This window comes from Oncorhynchus clarkii, unplaced genomic scaffold, assembly GCF_045791955.1.
Source record: "Oncorhynchus clarkii lewisi isolate Uvic-CL-2024 unplaced genomic scaffold, UVic_Ocla_1.0 unplaced_contig_8199_pilon_pilon, whole genome shotgun sequence".
NCBI classification, from domain to species: domain Eukaryota; kingdom Metazoa; phylum Chordata; class Actinopteri; order Salmoniformes; family Salmonidae; genus Oncorhynchus; species Oncorhynchus clarkii.
This window is the reverse complement of record NW_027259362.1, coordinates 17,081-31,113: the sequence shown is the minus strand read 5'-3', so window position 1 is coordinate 31,113 and position 14,033 is coordinate 17,081. Positions and strand designations below refer to the sequence as shown.

At 43.9% G+C, this 14,033-nt stretch overlaps 1 protein-coding gene across 1 annotated transcript; it reads right to left on the bottom strand.

The window, feature by feature from the left end:
• Positions 1–8,666: 8,666 nt before the first annotated feature.
• LOC139400104 (CCN family member 1-like) lies at positions 8,667–13,137 on the bottom strand. The gene is made up of 5 exons (XM_071145138.1): positions 12,803–13,137; positions 11,814–12,027; positions 11,280–11,636; positions 10,965–11,167; positions 8,667–10,608 (listed from the first exon to the last, which is right to left on the bottom strand). The coding sequence occupies exons 1-5, from the start codon at positions 12,884–12,886 to the stop codon at positions 10,303–10,305; spliced, it is 1,164 nt and encodes a 387-aa protein (XP_071001239.1). The 5' UTR covers positions 12,887–13,137; the 3' UTR covers positions 8,667–10,302.
• Positions 13,138–14,033: the final 896 nt, after the last annotated feature.

Here is a 14,033-nt window from a genome sequence, read left to right as displayed (position 1 = left end):
TTAGGCTCTTAAGTCATCTTATTGTCATTTCATGATTGGTTTACTTTCCACGCCACTCCATGCACATGCAAGTATCTCCCGCTGGCTCCGGGCTTCTGCATCCATCCCATCATTAACATGTATATTACCTGCTCAGGGGTTATACCGTGGTCACCATGGACCCCTCTGAAACTCCCTTTCTCCCGTGTGTCATTGGTGTTGGTTTCAAAGAGGAAGACAGCAGTTTGTGATTGTATTCAAATCCCCTCCTGCATACAAAGGCTTCAAACATGCCCTCACTCTTTCCCTCAAAGCCCCAAGGGTGATCACAACCAATCCCTCTTTGATGGTACACAAGAGTCCCCACCCCTCTCACTGACTGTCAGGATGAATGGAGGAGGGGTCCCCCCTTATTCTGATCTTTGATCCTCTTGAAGTTGATACCATACCCGAGCTAGAGTAATAGTGACATGGGAGGAAGACAGTTAAATGAGAGGGAGAGAACTGCAAAATGTAAATGTAGAGGGTGTGCCCTGTGCCAAGAAACAAAAAAAATGTAAATGTAGAGGGTGTGCCCTGTGCCAAGAAACAAAAAACATGTAAATGTAGAGGGTGTGCCCTGTGCCAAGAAACAAAAAAAATGTAAATGTAGAGGGTATGCCCTGTGCCAAGAAACAAAAAACAATTTAAATGTAGAGGGTATGCCCTGTGCCAAGAAACAAAAAACAATTTAAATGTAGAGGGTATGCCCTGTGCCAAGAAACAAAAAAATGTAAATGTAGAGGGTATGCCCTGTGCCAAGAAACAAAAAAATGTAAATGTAGAGGGTATGCCCTGTGCCAAGAAACAAAAACAATTTAAATGTAGAGGGTATGCCCTGTGCCAAGAAACAAAAACAATTTAAATGTAGAGGATGTTCCCTGTGCCAAGAAACAAAAAAAAAGAGGAACAACTTGTGTCTGGTGTGCAGGGAGCCCATCCAGGCTTTGGTGCTCACATATCTCAGCAAGAGTGCTAGGTTCAATTGTGTTTGAGAGCATTTTTTTTTACTCTACATGGTTAAAGTTGTGAGAAATGGATGCAATTGTTGCAATAATTTGTAAGTGGGCAACATAAACTAATATGGGAATCCTGCACCGAGTCGCTCTGCCTCAGCATGGTAGCTAAATTGGCTAGCTTAGCTAGATACAATATTACCCTAAATACTAATGTGTATTTCACACTATGTTGAGGTAAGAATCGGAGTATAATGCTTGTATGGATGTCAACCCCAACACATGTTCATGTCATTGTCACCAATCAACTGCATAACAGTTTAAAAAAACTTTGACTTCAGACTACCACCACCGATTTCTGTATGCTAGCTATGCTAACCATCTGATACAAACGGGAGTTAACAGTTAGCAGTCACTTCTTCTAAACCTGAAAAGGGACAACTTCCAAATGTAATGCAGCAAAAACGGCCCAATATATCCAAAGTAACTACATTGTGGGCCTGTTACAATACATAAATCATGACGGATTTGACAAATATCCACTTTGTTAGAGCAGATTTGTTGAATGTGCGCCAATCTGTTACCGGATCTATAGCTAGGAAAGAATAGGGTAGGGCTTGAGATGCGACTGACATTTTGCGAGTGGGGAGAGAGCGAGAAAGGATGGGGGAGGAGGCTTGGAGCGCTGGGCATCTTGTTGTTATGACATGTATTATCTGAATTCTTCTTCTCAAATAAAAAAAATCTCTCTCCCTAATTTCTGAATCCCATTTGTAACGTCAATAGGCTACTAGACTGCATTTCTGTGGGCCTGGGGCAGGTTGCTTACACACACACTGACTGGCAGAGATTTTCAGCTGGCAGGCAGGCATACAGTGGAAGTTTCTGAGTGACAGAGTGAGGGCTTTGCATAGGTGCTTTGTTTAGCATTTTTTTGTGGGGATGGAAAAAAAATACCTGGAAGGTATAAGAACGTTATTAACCTGTTCATATAAAATAATGGTTCTGTTCTGGAACTGTATAGACATTGCCGCGGGAAGTAGGGGTGCTGAGAGTGCTGCAGCACCCCCTGATAAAACAAAACTGATAATTCCCAAAAATGTGTGAATTTGATCAGAAGGCCAGCATCCCGGAGTCGCCTCTTCACTGTTGAAGTTGAGACTGGTGTTTTGCGGGTACTATTTAATGAAGCTGCCAGTTGAGGACTTGTGAGGCGTCCGTTTCTCAAACTAGACACTCTAATGTACTTGTCCTCTTGCTCAGTTGTGCACCGGGGCCTCCCACTCCTCTTTCTATTCTGGTTTGTGAAGACGTTGTACCAGATCTTCAATTTCTTGGCAATTTCTCACATTTCTCAAAACAAGAATAGACTGACGAGTTTCAGAAGAAAATTCTTTGTTTATGGCCATTTTGAGCCTGTAATCAAACCCAGAAATGCTGATTTAAAAAAAAATGTATTGAACTAGGTAAGTCAGTTAAGAACAAATTCTTATTCACAATGACAGCCTACCAGGGAACAGTGGTTGACCTGCCTTGTTCAGGGGCAGAATGACAGATTTTTTATTTTGTCAGCTCGGGGATTCGATCCAGCTACTTTTTGGTTACTGGCCCAACACTCTAACCACTAGGCTTCCTGCCGCCCCAGGATACTAAGCTACCTGATGCTCCAGATACTCAACTTGTCTAAAGAAGGCCCGTTTTATTGATTTTTTAATCAGAACAACACTTTCAGCTGTGCTAACATAATTGCAAAATGGTTTTCTAATGATCAATTAGCATTTTAAAATTATAAACTTGGATTAGCTAACACAATGTGCCATTGGAACACAGGAGTGATGCTTGCTGATAATGGGCCTCTGTACTCCTATGTAGATATTCCATAAAATATCTGCTGTTTCCAGCTACAATAGTCATTTACAACATTAACAACGTATACACTGTGTATTTCTGATCAATTTTATGTTGATCACTTGAGTATCGTACCTAGTTATTTTCAGATTATCTCATTTTGCAATCAGTTTGTCCCCCCTCTTCTCCCTCCTCTCCCTCACAATTCTTCAATTCCTCCTCTTCCCTCCCCTTTTTCTCCTTCCCTCTCCCTCCTCCCCTCTCCCTACCCCCTTCACCCCTTTCCTGTCTGTCTATCTGTCTACCTCTCCATTTGTTTGTCAATCAGCCTCTTGTATATCTCTCTGTCTTTCTGTGCCAATCAGAGTCTCCTCCTCCATGTTCTGTTTGACTGTTACAGCATACCGTTCATTTGAGAGGACTGTTGAAAAAGGAAGGAGAAAAGGAAAATGCTGCTTGTTTTTTATCCAGACATTCGGCAGCTCACTCAAAAGTCTTGAGAATCTCTGGTTAAAAAGTCAAGTAAAACTGGATTCATGTTTTGGAATTGTTTTATCCAGATCTTCAGGAGAGTTGCTCATTCCAGGATTTTTGTGTATCTCTTTTCTTAAAACAAGAAAACACTGGTAGACTGTCTGTTTGTGTCATATGTGCATTACCCTGTTAACAATGTTTTAATTTATTTTACCTTTATTTTACCAGCAAGTCATACTGAGACTATTTTACAGATGAGCCCTGAATACTCATTTACTTTCAGATATACAGAAAATACAATACATTCCCAATCATGGCATACAAATCACATACAGCCATTAGATCAAAGGTCAGCTTCACATTTCCCCCTCTAATGGGGAAGTCGGGTTTGTGGATGGGTAAGATGTCCCTAAATCTGCACGTAATGGGCAACTTTGATATGGCGAGTGTATCGCCATAGTTGCAAATAATAAAGCCTATAAAGGAGACAGAAGTTCCACTAGGGACCAATTCCAAATCAACTTCTAACCTTTAAACCCTATGCGTAAGTTTGACAGGTACGGACAGTACGCTGCTTATCTCTGCAAAGTGATGGGGTGAAGTCGGACAACCTGTCCCAATCCACTCCCTACAACTTCTCCTTGGTCCGAACCCTTCAATGTTTGTAGATCTGTAAGGTGGAGGCAATATGGTGGAAGCTACTGATTTGAACTATTCACACCTTTCAGATTTGTAAACATTGAAGGGTCACGGCTAAGAGGAAGTGGTAGGGAGGGAATTGGGATGGGGCTACAGGGGTTTTAAAAAATGGGTAAGTATTCACTATTTTGCCGTTTTCACAGACACACTGCACAGTAAGCAGAGTGACGGGTAGGGGAAAGGAAGGGTGAGGAAGGGTTATGTGCAGACAGCTCAAGGCGTGCTTCGGGCGCCACTTGGTAGAGGGACGTGTAGTGGGCTTCTCCCCCCGATTGCGGGGCATTCTCCATGGGGTTGTGCTGAGACGAAGTCTGGGTGTGAAGCTGGTTCCGGGTCTCTTCACTGCATCACATCAGGGCCTGGAGCACTGAAGGCAGCTGGAGGGGGAAACATAAGACAGACATGCTTTAACCCACGAGGGTCTAAGCCCTGTCTAAGCTGGGGGGGTTCTACTTAGCTATTTGGAATTGTTTTAAGAAGGTCATATCAAGGATAATTTTGCTATTTAATTTTGAATTTTAAGACCCCTTGAAGTATACAAACAAATATATATGAAACAATTATTTGATGAAAAATTATTTTTGTCCTTACTGCTATTAGCCCATACAAATGCATTGAATAACAGATTCACTACATAGAACAACAGATAGTTCCTCCCAAAAATCTAAAGAGAAATCAGAAATCCCAGGTAACATTATTATTATTATTTTTATTTACATGTGATTAACCCTTTATTTTTGGCACAAAACAGTCTCCATATATACTTCCATAAATGTTTTCAACTGGTACCGGGGGACCTTCAGACGAGTCTTGTGAGGCATGTGGGCATCCTAGAGCAAAACAACCGACATGTACAGTACCAGTCAAAAGTTTGGACACACCTACTCATTCAAGGGTTTTTCTTCATTTTTACTATTTTCTACGTTGTAGAATAATAGTGAAGACATCAAAACTATCAAATAACCAAAAAAGTGTTAAAGAAATAAAAATATATTTTATATTTGAGATTCTTCAAAGTAGTCACCCTTTGCCTTGATGACAGCTTTGCACACTCTTGGCATTCCCTCAACCAGCTTCATGAAGTAGTCACCTGGAATGCATTTCAATAAACAGGTGTGCCTTATTAAAAGTTAATTTGTGGAATTTACTTCCTTCTTAATGCATTTGAGCCAATCAATTGTGTTGTGAAAAGGTAGAAGAAGATAGCTCTATTTGGTAAAAGACCAAGTCCATATTATGCCAAGAATAGCTCAAATAAGCAAAGAGAAACGACATTCCATCATTACTTTAAGGTATGAAGGTCAGTAAATGTAGAACATTTCAAGAACTTTGAAAGTTTCTTCAAGTGCAGTCACAAAAACCACCAAGCACTATAATGAAACTGGTGTTCATTAGGACCGCCATAGGAAAGAAAGACCCAGAGTTACCTCTGCTACAGAGGATAAGTTAATTAGAGTTACCAGCCTCAGAAATTGCAGCCCAAATAAATGCAATACAGAGTTCAAGTAACAGACATCTCAACATCAACTGTTCAGAGGAGGCTGCGTGAATGGGGTCAAATTGCTGCAAAGAAACCACTACTAAAGACACCAATAATAAGAAGAGACTTGCTTGGGCCAAGAAACATGAGCAATGGACATTAGACCGGTGGAAATCTGTCCTTTGGTCTGATAAGTCCAAATTTGAGATTTTTGGTTCCAACCGCCGTTTCTTTGTGAGACGGTGAACGGTGGTTCCCGCCGTGAAGCTTGGAGGAGGAGGTGTGATGGTGTGGGGGTGCTTTGCTGGTGACACTGTCAGTGATCTATTTAGAATTCAAGGCACACTTAACCAGCATGGCTACCACAGAATTCTGCAGAGATACGCCATCCCATCTGGTTTGCGCTTAGTGGGACTAGCATTTGTTTTTCAACAGGACAGTGATCCAACACACCTTCAGGCTGTGTAAGGGCTATTTGACCAAGAAGGAGAGTGATGAAGAGCTGCATCAGATGACCTGGCCTCCACAATCACCTGACCAACCCAATTGAGATTGTTTGGGTTGAGTTGGACCGTTGAGTGAAGGAAAAGCAGCCAACAAGTGCTCAACATATGTGGGAACTCCTTCAAGACTGTTGGAAAAGCATTCCAGGTGAAGCTGGTTGAGAGAATGCCAAGAGTGTGCAAAGCTGTCATAAAGGCAAAGTATGGCTACTTTGATGAATCTAAAAAATATAATATATTTTTATTTGTTTAATAATAGCTTTAGCTTTATTTGTGACCTATGTACAAATTAGAATTAGTTTGATAGCAGAGCATAAGAGAGTTGCACATCAATGTTACACTGAGTTAATTAGATAAATTATTGTTAATAAATGTTATATTCCAATGTTATTTAATGTTTTTAGTTATATTCCGTTCCAATATTATATTCCAATTAATATGTTTTTTTATTAATTAAAAACAACTATTGAAAACAACTTTAGTTCTCGGTTTTCAAGATTTTTTAAACTCGATCCAAAACACACATCACTGTTGTTTTCTATTGCCAGTAGAGGGGAGTATTTCCATTGCCTCCAAAGATCCAGGATTGGGGATGTGCAAAATTACTTCCTATAGAATACAGACTGTTCTATTGTGGCTGTGTTCTATGATTTCGTACGTGAAAATTCTGAAAAAATCTGCCATAATCTAGAAAACCTGGCATAAATTACCAGGCTTTTCTTGATTTAACAAAGTGGTATGCATGGTGCTTGTATCATATGAACATTTGTGTTTGATTACTCTGTGACCTCTCCAACCCCTTCCTTCCCCTGTCAATCCCGCCACATCCCACCTGCGAGACCCCAGGCTTCCGACATACAGTGTTTCCTGTTCCTCCGTCAGGGCCGTGCTAACACTCACAGCTCTCTGCGTGCGAGGCCGCGCTACACCTGGGCCTTCCTGTCTGCTCTCACAGCCAATGTACACTCCGACAACGCAGCGCAAGACACTGGAAAATCCATTAGTTACACACAATTCTACACATTATACCAACTCACACACCCACAAAGGATTCCAGCTGTACAATCCCACCATTCTCCTCCCCCTTGTACGTTCTTTTCCTGAATTGCATGCCCTTGGCCAACTAACAGCTTATAACATTCTTACCGTTTTAAAAAAATAAAGTTGATCATAATGAGGATAATAGTGCATTTTATTCATATGTATAGTGTTTTTAGAGGTCCCAAGGGCATTAATGCATCACATTGATCATTGACATGAAAGGTCTATGAAAATCCAAGGTGAAAGTATTTTGCTAAATTTGGTAACAGTTGCAAATGTAAGACTTTCTACCTCAATATTGACAACATGAGTCTTGGACAAAAAAGGGAATGCCACCCTCGTATATAAAAAAACCAAATCTAGTTTCTGTAAAAACATAAGTGCCTCTTCTCACAACACTTTAAGGTTAGACTTTAAGGTTTCCTGGTAAATATTTTATTTATTCATAACAGTAGTGAATACCACCAAGATTTCTACGACCACTGCTACAATATTTTGTTGTTGCTGTTGCTCTTGCAGTATGGGTGGGTAGTACCATGCTAGTAATTGCAGCAGAGGTCGTGGAAATCATGGTGGTATTAGTGGCATGCAGTAGTAGTGGCAGCAGTATTAGTGGCAGCAGTATTAGTGGCATGCAGTAGTAGTGGCAGCAGTATTAGTGGCATGCAGTAGTAGTGGCAGCAGTATTAGTGGCATGCAGTAGTAGTGGCAGCAGTATTAGTGGCATGCAGTAGTAGTGGCAGCAGTATTAGTGGCAGCAGTATTAGTGGCATGCAGTAGTAGTGGCAGCAGTATTAGTGGCATGCAGTAGTAGTGGCAGCAGTATTAGTGGCATGCAGTAGTAGTGGCAGCAGTATTAGTGGCATGTAGTATTAGTGGCATGCAGTAGTAGTGGCAGCAGTATTAGTGGCAGCAGTATTAGTGGCATGCAGTAGTAGTGGCAGCAGTATTAGTGGCAGCAGTATTAGTGGCATGCAGTAGTAGTGGCAGCAGTATTAGTGGCAGCAGTATTAGTGGCATGCAGTAGTAGTGGCAGCAGTAGTAGTGGCAGCAGTATTAGTGGCATGCAGTAGTAGTGGCAGCAGTAGAAGTAATCATCCTTGGCATCACGGCTGACATCAAGTATGCATCGGCATGGTGTGGGGAGGTCAGTGTGGACAGTTAGTCACAGAGCGCGGGGGAGAGTGTCGGGTCTGAGAAACAAGGATACAGTGTGTGATATTTATGAGACGGCTGCAATGTTTGCCATGTGAAACTGGGCCTGGGCGCTGTGTACTAACCTACAGGAACTTGAACCGAGGCCTTAACCCTAGTCCACAGTTCCACAGCAAATAACACTGTCAGGTGGGTGTCTCCGTCCCACTAGTCTCTTATTGAAACCTTCCCCTGTCCGTCCCCCAGTCAGCTTCAGGGTGTTCCACCTGGCTCTCTTCTGGGTCTCATTATAAAAATCTGATTCATTGATTTGTGATTGACAATGGAGACTATATCATATTTGTACACAAATATCTAGTAATGATATCTATACAAAATAATACCTTTAATACTGTAGAGTAATCGAACCAAATCACAGACTAGGTGTGTGGGTGTGTGTACTGGTAAACAGAAAAGTGGGACACAAATTATGGGGACAAAATATCACGCACATTTGTTTTTGTAGAAATACATATATTTTCATGGCGTTTGCAATTTTTTTTACAAGAGGCACTTTCATTATAAGACATTTATTGAATATATTAATCAAAATAAAGTGATATAAATTAACATGTTACATTCTCGGTCCACTATTGTTTATATTCTGTGCACCTCGAAAAAGGAGGTAATATCCAAAACATGTCACTCCATCGTTAAGTGAAGTCTGTACAGATAGAGACGATACGAAACAGACATATATACCTAATGACAAACAAATCAACATTGCCTAACTGTACAAAGTATAGTAAATACATATTTACAAGTCATCACTACAATAATTAAACATGAATAACTTACAAAGGTCCATTTAAAACCTCTGTGTCTATAACAATGATGATTCATATTTCAGAGTGTAAACCATGAACACCGGTGCATTTATATTCTTGCCCATCAAATTTGATAGGAGGTCCACTGACAGAGGTCATTTGTAGAATGCACACAATCGCCCACAGATCTGTCACTTACTGAACACAAGCAAAACAGACAAGTGAAAAGGGCAGTAAGGCTATAAAGGCGTTTGTCAGAAGGGATGCTACGCAAATGTCTCTGTGAGATTGCCTGTCTGATATTCAGTCTAACCTTTCTCATTGGGTAGTTATAAGTACAGTCCCACAGAGTACAATTCACCATTCCAAACTACAGTAACACAGAAGCACCCCCAACTGTCTTTTAAATTCAGTCAGTCCATCACTGAAGTTATATGGAGGTGCTGATTTTCGGGTGTGAGTGAAGACCAAACCAAAACCGTTGGATTATGGGAGTGAGAGAATGAGAGAGAGAAAGTGTTGGGTACACAATTAGGCAGCTGTAAGAGTAAAACAGTTCACTACATCGCATCAGTGTCCTTCCCCCAGCTGATGGAGCCTTCTGTATGGGATGAGGGCAGACTGGAGGCAGGGTCAGGGGGAGTCCTGGGGTAAAGGAACACAGACTGGAGACAGGGCAAGGGGGAGTCCTGGGGTAAAAGAACACAGACTGAAGACAGGGTCAGGGGGAGTCCTGGGGTAAAGGAACACAGACTGGAGGCAGGGTCAGGGGGAGTCCTGGGGTAAAGGAACACAGACTGGAGACAGGGCAGGGGGAGTCCTGGGGTAAAGGAACACAGACTGGAGACAGGGTCAGGGGGAGTCCTGGGGTAAAGGAACACAGACTGAAGACAGGGTCAGGGGGAGTCCTGGGGTAAAGGAACACAGACTGGAGGCAGGGTCAGGGGGAGTCCTGGGGTAAAGGAACACAGACTGGAGACAGGGCAGGGGGAGTCCTGGGGTAAAGGAACACAGACTGGAGACAGGGCAAGAGGGAGTCCTGGGGTAAAGGAACACAGACTGGAGACAGGGTCAGGAGGAGTCCTGGGGTAAAGGAACACAGACTGGAGACAGGGTCAGGGGGAGTCCTGGGGTAAAGGAGCACAGACTGGGGTAAAGAGGCTACGGCAGCAATAAACCCCGGGGTTAGGGAACAGGAAACGTTTTGGAACGAGGAAAGGAGACAGTGAGATTAGGGCAAGGGGGAACCCTAGAGGCGAGGGCCAGAGTCAGGTCAAGGGCATGTTCTTGTGGCGAGAAATGCTAGTGTTTAGACATGGGGCTCAATGGGAGAAGGTATGGATGTCGTTAGGTAGACTGAGAGAGCCCGGGGAGGCAAGCCCTTGACTTTGGCAGCTCTGGCTGCAGCGGCAACGCTGGATCCACATGACGCTACGGGTAAAGTCCTGCCTGCCTCCAGGACAGCGGAAGTGAAGGTTCACCGTGCGCGTCAGAGAAGGAGTGCAGCAGCTGCCGTTGGCACACAAGCCACAGGAACGAGGACGATACTGGCGCGCTGTAGAGCAGCCGGTGAACTTGATCCGGACAGGTTTGCGAGGACGTATTGTGCGTTGGCACTTCTTCCCTTTCTGTAAGAGAAATGGGGTCACAGGTCAAAATACATACACCCTGACAGCACAGGAGGTTGGTGGCCCACATTAATTGGGGAGGATGGGCTCGTGGTAATGGCTGGAGTAGAATTAGTGGAATGGTATCAAACACATGGTTTCTATTTCATTAACTCCGTTCCAGCCTTTATTATGAGCTGTCCTCCCCTCAGCTGCCTCCACTGCTTGACAGGAGGATAGCTGTGAATTACACATGGTACAATTCCATAACCTGTCTAGTGGTCAATTTATAGTAGTGTAATTCCCAATTTGATGATCCTGGACCATTGTGTTTCTTTTCATTGAAAAAGTGTGCCCACACGTTGTCCATGTCTTACCTTGGGAGAAGGGGTGAGGGCAAGATCACACTGTCGGATCTGGCACAGTCGTGTCTCTCTGGCCAACCGACACTCAGCGTTGCTACTGGTTACTCGGCTGGACACACCCATCCCACACGTGGCTGAGCAAGGCGACCAATCAGTGGTTTGCAGGAAGCAGGTTGAGGGTAGTAAGGCATGGGACTGGGGGGAGGAGATCCACTCTGTAAGAAGAGAGGGCCAAACATGAGCCATGAGGAACACCATTCTCCTCTGACTGATACAAAACATTACAAATGTATATTTCATTACAAAAAAGAGAGTATGATTATGTACCTTGATATGACGCTCCAGCACTTGAGTCCCAGGGGGTGGGAGCCATGAGCAGCTCATTGCTGGCAAGATCAGGGTGCTGGGGTGGGGAAGGAGGTGGAGCGTGGTCAACCTCTCTGGAGTCCTCCTTGATATGGTTGTCATCGTCACAAAGCCACTCCTCGCAGCAGCGTCCTGGCAGCCTGGCCAGCCGGGGCCGGGAGCAGTGCCAACCTGGTAGTGGTACCTGGTGTGGGCACAGGGGCATGCAGCCCACCACGCCGTCCATACAGCTGCACTGGTGCTGGCAGCTGGGCTGGAAGTCCTCCCCGTGTTGGTAGACCCGGCCGTTCAGCTCACAGGGACGACCCATGGCCTCAGCTGGGACAGGAGCAATGCATTTTTGTACAATCATTGTCGCTTTTGTGTATATCATTATATTCATTAGAGTTAGCATTGTCAATAATATTATCAGTGCCAATCAGAAGGTGGATAGGAAATGTCAATCATAGCATAAGTATGTCCCACCCTAAGCCATTTCGATGTCCATTCCCTTACCTCGACACAGTCCTGTCGCCGGGTCTCCTCCAGACCCTAGGTGGCAGTGCAGGCCCTTGATGTGGTCACAGGGCTGGCTAGGGCTGCAGTCCTGGTTGTACTGCCTGGCACACACCTTACAGCAGCCGCAGGAGTCTGTCACCCAGCTGACACCTGGTGGGCATGAGGGCGGTGAGGTGGGGCACGAGCACTGCCGCGGGCATCCACCCTGCACCTGGGAAGCACAGCGAGAGGATTGAGAGTTAGTGTGTATATGTTCACTGCAGGGCACAGGGGAAGGGCATCCTTTGGTGTTGGAAGCCCCCACAGAAGAGGGATTGTACAATGCTTGAATAAATATCCGGAGGAGAAAAAATGGTGGAATCAAGTGTATATCTAGAATAAGGTTACCCAAAGATCTAAAGTCCTCTTAGTTATCCACAAGCAAAAACTCTTACTGGTATTTCAGATACGTTCATTTACAGTGTGCAGGTCAAATATCAGCTAACACTCAGCACAAATTCCTCTCCAAATTCTCTGATTGTGTACCCAAATATCTGAATAATTAAACTGTGATTGTACAAAGGAATTTGATTTAGAACAATGCTTTCATTCAAACCGGCACCCTGTTCTAATCTGGTTAGGACACATTTCTGCTTCTACCTTTCTGAGCATGATTGTTACACATCAGCCTGGAGCGACACAGACTAGATCATCAAGCTCAAAAGTATCAAACAAGCCCTAAATTCAAATGTATCTATGGAGATGAGTTTATTAATTTGTTCAAAGATCCCGGTCTCATTATTTCAGTCAATAGATGGACAATGCATCATTTGAAATGAATTTGACCATAATATATACTTGCAATTTCTCAATTTGAATATTAAAGATGACATTGTATAATTTTTAAGAGCTTATGGTGAAGTATGTAGAACCCGATGATGTAAAGACACTAATTTGAATGGAGAGTAGTAAAAGCACACATATGAAACACTTTAAAAAGTACTTACCAGCATGACAGTGCAAGATAGAAACACCACCGAGGAGATGCTTGCTTGTCGTATCATTGTCCACAAAGAAAACGTGATTTTCATGGGTTCGGGAGAAAAATGAATACAAACTTTTCCCAATATGTCAGCTAGACTCGTCACTCTCAGGGCTAGCAGTGTCGAAAGACGCAGTGATCAGACCAATGTGAAGAATAGGAGCTGTTCACTGCTTTCAAATGATATCTCCTTGTATCTTCTCATCTATCTGAAGGAGATGTGGGTGAGCCTGTATGTTTTGGTGTTTTCTAAGGAGAAAATTCAAGTCCAACTTGATCCGTTTCTATGGAGGTGGAAGTAGTCAGCACAGCTCAGCTCAACTCAGGCTCTTCGCAACTTCATTAAGAGATTTTCACAGTGGCTCCCCCTTTTATAGAGGCCAGACGTCCCTGTGTGACATCATCACAAGCCCTCTCTCAGATGCTAGAGAGGGCAAAGGGGGGCAGGGAGATGAGGACAGACAGAGAAGGGAGCAGGGAGGAAGACGAGGGCAGACAGAGAGGGACAGGGAGGGAGACGAGGGCAGGCAGGCAGAAGGGAGCAGGGAGGAAGACGAGGGCAGACAGGGAGACGAGGACAGGACAGGACAGGACAGGACAGGACAGGACAGGACAAGACAAGACAAGACAAGACAAGACAAGACAAGACAAGACAAGACAAGACAAGACAAGACAAGACAAGACAAGACAAGACAAGACAAGACAAGACAAGACCAGACCAGACCAGACCAGACCAGACCAGACCAGACCAGACCAGACAGAGGGAGATGAGGACAGACAGATAGAGGGAGGGGTATAGGTGGGCAGCCAGACAGACAGAGGGAGGGGTATAGGAGGGCAGACAGACAGACAGAGGGAGGGGTATAGGAGGGCAGCCAGACAGACAGAGGGAGGGGTATAGGAGGGCAGACAGACAGACAGAGGGAGGGGTAAAGGAGGACAGACAGACTGAGGACTTGGACAAATGAAGTCAGATGGTGGGAAAAGAGCAAGGTTGTAATAAAGCAACAGGAAAAAGGCCATATTGAGATGATGGTATCTAAAGAACCTTGTAATGCATTTTCCTACCAATGGAGGCTCCTCGTTTGTTTCTAGAAGACAGAGGTTAAAATGTCAATGAAAGTGTTCTATTGTGGCACAGTGATGGTGAGTGGGTTGTAGGAGAGCAATACACTGGAAATATATATCATTTGATA

Bases quoted from the DNA above. Each gene is read 5' to 3' on its own strand.
- LOC139400104 (XM_071145138.1), bottom strand. From the start codon at position 12,886: ATGAAAATCACGTTTTCTTTGTGGACAATGATACGACAAGCAAGCATC. The intron at 11,637-11,813 runs GTAAGGGAATGG...CTCCTGTCCCAG, and splicing joins GGCGACAGGACTGTGTCGAG to CTGAGGCCATGGGTCGTCCC. The intron at 11,168-11,279 runs GTACATAATCAT...CTCTTCTTACAG, and splicing joins TGCTGGAGCGTCATATCAAG to AGTGGATCTCCTCCCCCCAG.